General features: G+C 47.5%; 1 protein-coding gene across 3 annotated transcripts in view; it reads left to right on the top strand.

Moving 5' to 3' along the window:
* The window catches only part of LOC126095252 (juvenile hormone esterase-like), a 170,329-nt gene that overhangs the window by 135,737 nt on the left and 21,839 nt on the right, over positions 1–12,753 (top strand). For all 3 annotated transcript variants that reach the window (XM_049910005.1, XM_049910004.1, XM_049910006.1), the window contains exon 9: positions 7,787–7,937. In XM_049910005.1, coding sequence (XP_049765962.1) covers positions 7,787–7,937 — 151 coding nt within the window. The remainder of the gene's footprint in view (positions 1–7,786; positions 7,938–12,753) is intronic.

Below are 12,753 nucleotides of genomic sequence, written 5' to 3'. Positions count from 1 at the left end.
ACAAGGGCTCTGTACAACCGCAGCAGCATGCAGCGATCTGCACCCCAAGACGTATGGCCAAGGCAGCGGAGGGCGTTGAGGTGCCGCCAGCATTTATGCTTCAGCTGAGTAATATGAGGAACCCATGTGAGCCGGGCATCAAACACGAGTCCCAAGAAGCGGCAAGTGTCCACCACTTGAAGCAGGTGGCCGTCGAGGTAAAGTTCAGGATGAGGGTGGACCGTCCGACGCCTGCAGAAGTGCATAACTCGAGTCTTGGCTGCAGAGAACTGGAAACCATGAGTCAGAGTCCATGATGCTGCCTTGCGAACGGCGACTTGCAGCCTGCGTTCGGCGACTCCCGTAGTCGTGGAGGTAAATGAGATGCAGAAGTCGTCGGCATACAAAGAAGGAGACACCGACGACCCCACGGCTGCAGCCAGACCATTAATGGCCACTAGAAATAAGGAGACGCTCAACACCGAGCCCTGCGGGAGCCCATTTTCCTGTATATAAGATGAACTAGAGGCGGCACCGACTTGCACCCGGAAAGAGCGGCGCAATAAAAAGGTTTGAAGAAAAGCCGGGAGCCGACCACGAAACCCCACTCATACAACGTGGCGAGGATGTGATGCCTCCATGTGGTGTCATACGCCTTCCGCAGATCGAAAAATACAGCAACGAGATGCTGACGTCGGGCAAAGGCCGTACGGATAGCAGATTCCAGCCGCACCAAATTGTCCGTGGCAGACCGGCCCCAACGGAAGCCACCCTGGGATGGAGCGAGGAGACCGCGCGACTCAAGGACCCAACACAAACGCCGCCCCACCATACGTTCGAGCAATTTGCACAAAACGTTGGTGAGGGTAATGGGACGATAGCTGTCCACCGCACCGGGCTGCCCACCGCACCGGGCTTCAAGATGGGGACAATAACACCCTCTCGCCATTGCGACGGGAACACGCCCTCGCTCCAAATGCGGTTAAAGATGGTGAGGATGTGTCTCTGGCAGTCCCTGGAGAGATGCTTCAGCATCTGTGCGTGGATGCAGTCTGGGCCTGGTGCTGTATCAGGGCAATCGGTGAGGGCAGCGAGGAATTCCCTCTCGCTGAAAGGAGCATTGTATTCTTCAGAACGACACGTGCGGAACGATAACGGCGTCTGCTCGGCACGCTCCTTGAGAGAGCGAAAGGTGGGGGGATAAGTTGCAGTCGCAGAGCTCTTAGCGAAGTGCGCAGCAAGGTGTTCAGCAATGGCGGCAGCGTCCGTGCAGACAGCGCCGGCCAGGGAGATCCCAGGGATACCCGTAGGGGTCTGGGATCCATAAATCCGCCGGATCCGGGACCACACGAGTGAGGGGGAGACACGGGAGCCCAGGGATGAGACGTACTTCTCCCAGCACTCCTGCTTACTCCATGCAATAAGACGACGGGCGAAGGCACGGAGCCTCTTAAAGGCGATGAGGGTCTCCAGAGACGGGTGCCGCCTATGACGCTGAAGAGCCCGCCTACGGTCGCGAATAGCCTCAGCAATCTCCGGCGACCACCAGGGGACAGCCTTCCTCCGAGGGAGGCCAGAAGAACGGGGGATGGAAGCCTCGGCCGCTGAAATGATGGACGTGGTTAAAACACGGACCACCTCGTCAATGTCACCTTGTGGGGGAGACTCAATGGTTGCAGCGGAAGTAAAAGCCGGCCAGTCAGCCCTGTGGAGAGCCCAGCGGGGCAGGCGCCCAGAAGAATGACACTGGGGCAGTGACAAATAGATGGGAAAATGGTCACCACCACACAGGTCAGGATACACTCTCCAGTGGAGGGATGGGACAAGTCCAGGGCTGCAAATAGAGAGATCGATGGCCGAGAACAAGCCATGGGCCACACTGAAATGTGTGGGAGCACTGGTGTTCAAGAGGCTAAGGTCGAGCTGAGCCAACACATGCTCCACGGCCCGACCGCGGTCATCGGAAACAGTCCCACCCCATAGAGGGTTCTGGGCATTGAAATCGCCCAGCAGCAAAAAAGGTGGCGGCAGTTGGGCTATCAGAGCAGCCAGGACATGCTGCGCGACAGCACCATCAGGTGGAAGGTAAATACTGCAGACGGTAATAGCCTGTGGCGTCCACACCCGAACAGCGACAGCCTCTAAAGCTGTATGTAGTGGTACAAACTCGCTGTGAAGAGAGTTAAGGACATATATGCAGACGCCACCAGACACCCGTGCATAAGCTGCCCGGTTCTTAAAATAACCCCGATAGCCACGGAGGGGAGGGTTCGCATTGCTGGAAACCAAGTTTCCTGCAGAGCAATGCAAAGGAAAGGATGACGGCTGAGAAGTTGGTGGAGCTCAGCTAGATGGTGGAAGAAACCGCTGCAGTTCCACTGGAGGATGGTATTAGCCATGGATGGGAAAGGCGTGAAGGGACTGGGGAGGCAGATTACGCCTCCGGGGCCCCTGCTGCTACTGAGTCACCACCTAGACAACAGCTATCTATTGCATCCGAGGGACTGGCGAGATCCATGTCCTCAGCGGACGCCAGAAGCTCCACCTCATCCTCAGACGCAGAGCTTGTAGGAAGCGGTGGAATGGGTGCCACCGCAATGTCGGTAGCCTTGGGGAGTTTCTTCTTCTTCTGCTTCTCGCGCTGTGCCTTTGGTGGCTCAGGCTGGGAGGGCGTCACTGGGTCAGTCTCAGGGACAGACGACGACCGTGTGTCCCGACGACCAGGGACCGGCGGTTGTTTAAGCCACTTGCGGCTTTCGGCCTTGGTACCGGTCGGAACTTGGGAAGGGAGGTCCCCAAGGGACCCCTTCCTTACGAGAGTAGCCGAAGAAGTCTCCGGTGGGGAAGGGGGAACTGATGTCCCCGATGGGTGGGGGGGTGTTGCTCCTGAAGTAGATGGAGCAGGAGCAACAGTGGGTTTAGTGCCCCCCACCATCAAGGGGGCAGGTGTGGGATATCGACTCTGAGAGCTGACTGGAGCGGATGGAACTGTAGCAGGAGTGACAGTTGCGGTATAAGAAGCTGTCATGCGCACTGGATGAAGCCGATCATATTTGCGCTTCGCCTCAGTGTACGTCAGGCGGTCGAGAGTCTTGATTTCCATGATCTCCCGCTCCCTCTGCAGAATCTGACAGTCTGGCGAGCAAGGCGGATGGTGCGCACCACAGTTCACACAGACTGGAGGCGGGGCACAGGGATGATCAGGATGGGATGATCGACCGCAATCGCGACAGACGAGGTCGGAAGCACAGCGTGAAGACATATGGCCGAACTTCCAACACTTGAAGCACCGCATCGGGGGAGGGATATAAGGCTTGACATCACAACGGTACACCATCACCTTGACCTTCTCAGGTAACGTGTCACCCTCGAAGGCCAAGATGAAGGCACCGGTGGCAACTTGACGATCCCTCGGACCGCGGTGGACGCGCCGGACGAAATGGACACCTCGGCGCTCCAAGTTGGCGCGCAGCTCGTCATCGGACTGTAAAAGGAGATCCCTGTGGAAGATAATGCCCTGGACCATATTCAGACTTTTATGGGGTGTGATAGTGACGGAGACATTCCCCAGCTTAGTACAAGCGAGCAAGGCCCGCGACTGGGCGGAGGATGCCGTTTTTATCAACACCGATCCGGACCGCATCTTGGACAAGCCCTCCACCTCCCCGAACTTGTCCTCTAAATGTTCGACAAAAAACTGAGGCTTCACAGACACAAACGAGTCCCCGTCAGCTCTGGTACAGACAAGATACCGGTGCGAATATCTTTCGCTCTCATTCAAAGCCTTTCGTTCCTCCCATGGTGTGGCCAGGGAGGGGAACGATTTAGGGTCATACACATTAGTCTTAAAGTGAGCTTTGGAACGCTTAGAGACTGCTGACGGCTGGCCGCCAGCGAGAGATGATGTACCACGCTTCATTGCGGGTCATCCGCCCTGATGCCACCTACTCCGACCAAGGGCCCTCCCCACGGGCGCCACCCAGCCACAGCAAAGGCCACCTGGCAGGATGGCCATTGCCGGGAGTCCCGATGCCCCAGGGAGATGGGCATCTACTCCTTGGCATACGTGGGGAGTGAACGGCGCAGGCATCAGTAGAGCGATCCCTGTGTTGTCAGGGGGCTACAACCAAGAGGGTACATGGCGGCCCCACCACAACGGACTGGCTACCGTGCTGGATGTTAGGTGACATGTGATCCATGGTCGCCGTCAGTGCAGAAAAGGGCTCTGCACAGTGTTTGGCAGAAAGTGTACGCAGGAGCGTATCCATGCCCAAGCGATGGAGAGCGGGCAGGACTGCAATGCAACGACGAATAAGATGGCGAAAGTTCTCAACACAACATGGACACAATGCACCAAGTAAGGCGCCCTCCCCAATCAGCTCGCTCTTCGGAAAAATTTTGAGATATGGAGGTCAAACCCGACAGGGGACCATCACATAAGGCCGAAACGTTTGAGACTCCTTTTAGTCGCCTCGTACGACAGGCAGGAATACCGCGGGCCTATTCTAACCCCCGAACCCGCAGGGGGGGGTAGGAGGTTTGAGTCCTCCCTCGGGCACGGGTGTTTATGTAAGTTAGATTAATTAGTGTGTAAGCCTAGGGACCGATGACCTGAGCAGTTTGGTCTCATAGGACTCTACAACAAATTTCCAATTTTTTTTCGCACCTTCCGACTTCCATCTGCTTGGCCCAATGAAGGATGCACTCTGCGGGAAGCAGTAAGTGGACGATTGGCAGATTATTAATGGAGCAAGACGTTGGCTCCGACGTCGGCCCGCAGATTGGTACAATGCGGCCATGAGGGCCCTCCCAGTCTCAGTGAACGGAGATTATGTTGAAAAATATGGTAGTCAAAAGAGTGGGTAATAATATGATGTATTGGAATCCTGAATAAAAATAGCCTGCCTTCAGAAGAAAAGTGTGTTACATTTCTTATTGGAATCCCCTCGTATTAAAGTATTGGAATAAGATTAAAGTCCTGTCGACGATAACGTCGTTAGAATCGTAACACGAGCTTGTCCTGTTCCAAGGAACCATCCCACCATTCGTTTTAATCGCTTAACAGGAAGCACAGATAACCTAAGTCAGGTTGGCTTTGAACCGCACTACTTCAAAATGCGAGTCCAACGTGCTAACACTCCGCCAGCCGCCAGCTCGCTAGGGCACACGTCAACAAAATTTTGTCAGTTCGCATTACCCTTCTTCGTACATTACTCATTTTCCTTGTTCGTCCAATTGTATATGTATACAGAAGGCTTTTACAGTATTCCATTGCAAGGCTGGTGAAGTGTTCTCTTTCGTACACAAACAACACTTTCCCCCTATCCTCCCAATGAACAGAAGCTTGTAAACTGCTTGTCTTTTGTTGGCCTGTGTAGCCATATTAGTTTCTGTTCCTACACGTTATTGCTCCCAGACAACTGTGTGAGGAAACTGAATTCTGATGTGTCTAATGAATAATTTAATGAAATATTATTTTTTTTTTCTAAATGGTGTGAAATGCACAGTTTATTTCTTTACAGTTGGAGGTGGTTGATAATTTCTGCATCAGGTTGACATTTAATACGACGTGACAAGACATTAGTTTATATCGAATGATACTTCCTCGTAGACATATGTACCATTTACAGAAACTCTAATATTGTAGCTAAGTCGTTGTTATATGGCGTGCACAGTAATGCCCCTACCGCATTTCCTGGTGACACTACAGCAATTCTCTCTTCCACTGTGAATGATTTTCGCTTCGATATATCTTTCTGCGTTATCTCTGTCAAAAAGTGCTAGATACGTTTGCAGACCTGCTTAGGCAAGTATAAGTTGCACTTAACCCAATTTGTTTTGTAGATGTGGATGTGATGCTGACACGAAATCTGACCGGACGTCTTTCAACACGGAATCAACCTTGTTTCTTCTATCCAGGATTCTTGAGATATCGTCCAAGAAAAGAGCGACTTAGGTTCTATACAGTCGGTGTTTCTAGGTGCCATGAAGAAGGTCGCTTGGATCCAGTGGCGTAGTAAACTGTGTTTAATAAATTCGTGACAGTTAGTATGCAGGTTATGGATGAAGAACTTGGAAGAGCAGCTGCGTGGAATGGACATGGTCGTGAAAGGAGGATATAAGATGACAATCAACAAAAGCAAAACATGGAGCATAGTCGACTTAAATCAAGTGATGCTGACGGAATTAGATTAGGAAAGGAGACACTTAAAGTATTGTATGGACAGTAAAGTAACTGATGATGGCCGAAGTAGAAAATGGTTCAAATGGCTCTCAGCAATATGGAACTTAACATCTGAGGTCATCAGTCCCCTAGAACTTAGAACTACTTAAACCTAACTAACCTAAGGACATCACACACATCCATGCCCGAGGCAGGATTCGGACCTGCGACCGTAGCAGTCGCGCGGTTCCAGATTGAAGCGCCTAGAACCGCTCGGCCACAACGGCCAGCGCCGAAGTAGAGAGGATATGAAATGTAGATGGGCAATGACAAGAAAAGCGATTCTGAAGAAGATAAATTTGTTACCATCTAACCCGGCCGGTGTGGCCGTGCGGTTAAAGGCGCTTCAGTCTGGAACCGCGTGACCGGTACGGTCGCAGGTTCGGGCATGGATGTGTGTGATGTCCTTAGGTTAGTTAGGTTTAATTAGTTCTAAGTTCTGGGCCACTGATGACCTCAGAAGTCAAGTCGCATAGTGCTCGGAGCCATTTTGTTACCTTCTAATACAGATTTAAGTGTTACTAAGCTTTTTCTGAAGGTATTTGTCTGGAGTTTAGGCATGTATGGAAGTGAAACGTAAAGGATAAACAGTTTACACAAGAAGAGAATAAAAGTTTTTGAAATGATGTGCTACGGAAGAATGCTGAAGATTACATGGGTAGATCGCGTGACTAATGAGGAGGTGCTGAATAGAAACGGAGAGACAAATTTTTGGTACGACTTAACTAAACGAAGGGATCGGTGATAGGACGCATTCGGACATATTATGGATCAGCAATTTAATATTGGAGGGAACTGTTGAGGGTAAAAGTTGTAGAGGGAGACACAAGATATAATTACAGTAAGCAAACTGAAAAGGCTGTGTGTCGCAGTAGTTATTCGGAGGCGAAGAGGCTTTCACCGGATAGAGTAGCATGGAGAGCAGAATCAAACCGGTCTTCGGACTGAAGACAAGAACAACAACAAAAACATCGCATTCATATCTCCTTTTGACTTACGGCTAGTTTTTTCTGTTTCAGTGTCGAGTTTCAGAGCTTGCGTGGTTTCTGCTCGAGCAAGACAAATAAGTAACACGTTTGAGACCTGAGTTACAAGTGGTTCATTCGCAATCGGCTTCTGTCATCCGAGTCGAAACTAAACAAGTGTTTCGCCTCTAGTTAGCTTGGTCTCGGTTAAGATATCATAAATAAACAGAAACTATTCATACAACACATGTAACAAAACTACACTATTCGCAGGACTTAAAAGTACTGCGATTAGTTCTGCATTTAGTTGTAGGAGCTCCGTGCTTTAAACAAGATATGCTGCGGCTAATATACCTGTAGTTACAATTACGAAAATAAAGTTTAACAAATAATCACGGCTACTGACAATCCCTAGCCTGGTAACGGAGAATCTCGAAAGATGTAAGAAACGAACTATAAAATCGTGATTTGTTTCCATTCGCGCGAGTAACTGAAACTATAAAAGTCCAAGCATATAATTCTGATTTTACAGCTATTTCCACAGCAAATAGCTCGTAACTGAGCGATTACTTTGAAAAACTAAGGTGAAACGAGTACTAATTTCAAAATTTGTTTGCAGCTTTACAGTGACCGGTCATTCAACCATCCCCTTCACAACGCGGTGCTGTACCATAGAATGGCAGGCCACAAGAACATCTTCGTGTACAGCTTCGAGTACAGAGGGATGTACAGCTACTCTAGCCTCTTCGCAAACACCACAAAGAACTACGGTAAGCAATGTAGCCGGCTTCTTAATTATCTTTTAAGTGAAAGCCTATGTTGCCTCATTTCCTTGTGCTCTTGGAAATAACCGGTTTAGCGTTCTTACGATTATATCGAGTGCAAAATTGCATTCTACTGCCGAATGCCGTGCTAAAGGTGCGTTGTCCGAGGTGCAACACACCAGCAACGAAACGGGCTGCCTACTCGCGTATGCGCAGTTTGAGTTTGGGCTGCGACGCGCGGCTGCTGCGGGCGTCCGCAACATTGCACCATTGACCTGTGCTGCAACGGAAGCTGTGGAGACAGGTGTTCTACCTAGTATTGTCGCGTGATGTGTACCCAAAGAAAACTCCAATGAGACACCCACAGAAAGTAGTATTCTGTGAGTTAGTCTGTCAGCGTCGGTGTCTTTAGGTTTAAAGCATCATAAATACAAGGGCGCTTTGTTCCAGCGCCGTCACAGTTTGAAAACTGTCATTTGGTCGAAAATTCCTTATCTTGTTCCAAAAGTTTCTGTTCAAGAAAATGTGATACACGTTGGGGACAGTTTGTAGACAATTGCAGACGGTATTTCTTCCACACTGCTGCTGACGTATTCTGTCGAGATTCAGAAGGAAAACACTAGAGATAGGTACGATCCTTCGGTTGCAAAAGCCTAAAAAGAAAAAGCTATCACGCTTTCATTTTAGTAAGTCTATATTTCACGGCATTTTGGGCAATATTTTTAGAACATATGGAGAAATACAAGAGGAAGAATACTTGGAACAGGATCAAACGTCTTAACAAAACCAAGGAAATGGGTTGTGTATGATCATTAGGTTTTCCGGGTATAGTTCAAATTTATTGATTTTAAGCAAACTACTTTCATCTGCCAGTAGTTTCTCCTTCTTTGCCTCTGGAAAAAATAAATTTGGACTGTTAAAGCGCTTGCAGGAAATTTATGGACAGGCCTAAATGTCGATGAATCCTCGTGTGTCCATAAAGTAACAGTATTTCAGTCAGTGTTATTAGAAGTCTTAATCACGCGTTTTCAGTTATATTCCTCTGCTGTAGTTCTAGTACTTTGGGAGATGGAAGATTTTCAGTTTTGTAAACAGAGCTATAAAATCCCGTTTTTCTGACTAAAATGTTCCCTTTCTCGAAAGCTACTGCTTCTACAGCAATGAAATTTTTGCTGTTGTTTCTTTGGAGCATAGGAATAGTACAATTAACACCTCATTTCCTCGTCTCCGAAACAAACTTGTTCCACAATAAATTCTGTGGCAGAATTAGTCAGTTTCATTCTGTGATAATTCCTGTTTGGCAACAGTCATACTCATTTTGACTGCGGGTCCATTACAAACAAGACACGAAGAAATCAAATGCGTGGTCAGTATTCGTCTAAGTGTTGTTAATCGGTAGTTATCATGGAACAAAACTGACCACTTTTATCAGTGAATTTACCAGAGAAAAATAATCTTGTCGGAGAGGTAAACAAACCATTTTAGTCGGAAAAACGGGATTCTCTCAGTTGTGTTTACAAAACGGAGAAACGTTAAACCTCGAAAAGTATTAGAGCCAGAGCAGTGAAATTTTAACTATACATTCGTAATTCAGATCTCTAATAACGTCATGTAAAACATTGACTGAAATGTGTTAGTTATGGGACACACGTGAATTCAATGAAATTTAAATGAGTCCCTAAAGTTTCCGCAAGCACTGTATTGATACATTTGACGCATTGAAACAGAAAATATTTTGTTGCCGATCGGTCTTCAACATTTGACTCTTTCAGTCGGAAGAGTCAAACATTATCATTTATTCCAGTTCCAGAAGTTGTGAACATTTCGTGAATTCGTGAGACTGACTCGCGTGAAGTGCGACAGGTCGACTCATCTTGTTGGAAGACAGCGTACCTACTTTCATCTTCGAAACAATAGAGGACAATTGGCAGGCGACAATGAGCAGTCCATTACTCGGGGCCGGTTTTTCGAGCGCCAAGTTGCATAATTAGCAACGGAATTACTTAAAAATAAACATATCGTGGACTTCATTTGAAAGTTATATTTTCGCTTGCAGTAATCTTATTGCTGAGAAATGGAAATCGATCGTTTCCAGTTCTGCGCACCTCTTAAATTTTTCACGCCATTCGTCATGTTGAATATTTATTTATTCACTGAACATGGCGTGATTAGGGCCATCTCACCCCCACTGACGTTTGACTGAGCTTTCTACATATTTCGCATTACATTCATTTCAATGAGCGACTTATAAGATACGTCTAATATCGAATGCAACATTTACAAATAGTGCACAATAAAGATCCAGTTTACGTTAGTTCAGGAGAAAGTACAAAGATAAAACAAATAAAAGGAAAATGATTTAAATTTTAAACTATGAGCTCTGGGGGAGAGAAAAGTGGCGGAAGAGGGAGAAAGATGATTCAATACCATGAATGAAGATAGGGGAAAAGTGAAAAATGAAAATAGAGACAAGCATATCTGGAAAAATTGCTAACTTTTTGACAGAGGGAAATTGGTCTGTCCATTCATTTCTCACAAAAGTGATTAGGATGACAGAAGGAAGTGTCTCAGCTTCTTATAAGCAACGGGGCGCAAAGTAGCTTGTTCCATAGGCGAGCAAGAGCAGTAGACAAAGAGTTTGTGAATATTTTTGTTTTATTTTAGGGTACTAGATAAGTAAACCCTTCTGTCTCGATTATAACGAGGCGACAGGTACTTAATATTTGATGCGAGATACTGGGGTGCATGCGCACTGAGCATCTGATGCAGTCACGTAGCGTCCGGTAGTCACTTCACGTGTCTGGCTGCAAACAACCTAGCTGGTGTATGAAGTACCAACATGGTCAGACTGATACGTCGGATGCAGTGCATCTGACTACCTCTAACCATGTCGAGTTCCTGTTTCGTATTGGAATAAATGTCATGCGACTATGGCCTCCCGTTGGGTAGACTGTTCGTCGGGTACAAGTCTTTCGATTTGACGCTACTTCGGCGACTTGAGAGTCGATGGGGATGAAATGATGATGATTAGGTCAACATAACACCCAGTCCCTGAGCGGAAAAAAATCTCTGACCCAACCGGGAATCGAACCCAGGCCCTTAGGATTGACATTCTGTCACACTGACCACTTTTTTTTTTAATCTCATTTTGTTCGTTGCATCTGCTCGGGGCGGACGTCGTTAGACATCCGTCTAAGTTCGTTGTTGATCGATTAGCTCAGTTTTTTTATTACAGAGGGCTGCTAAACATCTAACCGAACACGCAGAGCTACCGTGCCGGCTAACCACTCAGCTACCAGGGGAAAACGTATTGGAGTACATCGTAATAGTGAAGGAACGGTAGAATCAGTGATTGCAGACTGCTCATTCTACCAAAAGAGCAGTAGGTAATATGCGCCGTGGTGACAACTTACAGCCAAAGCTTGACAATTTGTACAAGAATTGAAGCGACACGCGAGTATACAGCAAGTGCAACACAAGATACTGAGGCCATTCTCTCACAGGGCGAGGCAGCTAATGTTGATGCGGACAGGACATCCGACCTCATGAGATATAGCGTTGTCGGCACACAGGACTAGGTGGTTAACGAGATTTGCACTCTCACGCTCTCCAGCAACCATTGTCGACTTTGCAGCAATGTGGCAGCAGTATATGACAATACTGCCATATGGCGAGCAAAACTGCTGATGAAACAGATTGTTGCAGGAAGTCCCTGGGGTACAGTGCACACAGAATACTGTGGCCACCTGATGACCTGGCCGCCTGGAAGAGTGGTAGTGGTGGGGGTTACAGGCAGGCGCTGTAGGGGAAATGCCAAGCGCTGGAGGGGAAGGTCGTTCTAAACTGAAGCCTACACTCTCGGTAAATATTATGACGGGTCCATTCACGCCCACACTTGCATAGTGAGCTTTAAGAAATATCTTTCACATCATCTTTGGTTAGAATCTAAACCGAATTTCGCCAAAAATGCAGAGATTTATTTTCGCCTGGCTTTTTAACCATTTGTAATTTTCAGGGAAGTGTCATGAGTGACGAATTTTGAGTAAAACCAACACATTTCTCTGGTTGCCATGTTAAAATTTGTTTTTTCTTCCAAAACTCAGCGGCGTTTACACAGTCTCACCTCATTAACATATTGTCCAGATGGTTCGCAAAATAATTCTGAAAAACCGGTTTATTAAGTTTATTGAGGAACTCAGGAAAAGTAACGTCAGTAGCTTATGAAAAACCACGTTCTTGGTGCAAAATAAGCGTGTAATGTCTCCACTTCTGTTGTTCCAAAACTCATAGCATTTCTCGTTTCAAATACTATCGATAGCCCTTAAAAGTTGCAATCTTTCATCGAAAAAATCCGTGGATAGTGAAATAACATCGTAGATAATGTAGTTTTCCATAATAACCACATCGCAAAATACTCTTCTCTTTGTGTACATTTGGAATGGTGACATGACTGGGAAGCATTGACTGCTGATGAACGGATTCGCATTCAGCGAAGAAACGTAGTTGTGCCAGATGACCCACAAGGAGCATGGCGGCAACCAGGACAGAGGTCACATTCTTGCAGTGTTTTGGAGAAGCACAGTTGAGCTGCTCCTGCCATCACGGTGTCCTGATCCATCATCGCGTATTATTTCAGGTCACGGCCGAAAGTGTTTGAGGCAACTCTGACGACACGACAGCACGTCACGGACATCCTGCTCCGTCACACGTTATCTCTCATGCGACAGTACCGTGGAGCCCTTTTTTAACAGGATTGTGATCATCCACACATGGCAGCTGTCCCCATGAACTGTCTGTGTGACGTTAAGGTACTCGAGTGGCT

Source organism: Schistocerca cancellata, chromosome 8 (genome assembly GCF_023864275.1).
Source record: "Schistocerca cancellata isolate TAMUIC-IGC-003103 chromosome 8, iqSchCanc2.1, whole genome shotgun sequence".
In the NCBI taxonomy this organism is placed as follows: Eukaryota; Metazoa; Arthropoda; class Insecta; order Orthoptera; family Acrididae; genus Schistocerca; species Schistocerca cancellata.
The sequence above is the reverse complement of the archived record's forward strand: the minus strand, read 5'-3'. Positions and strand labels throughout refer to the sequence as shown.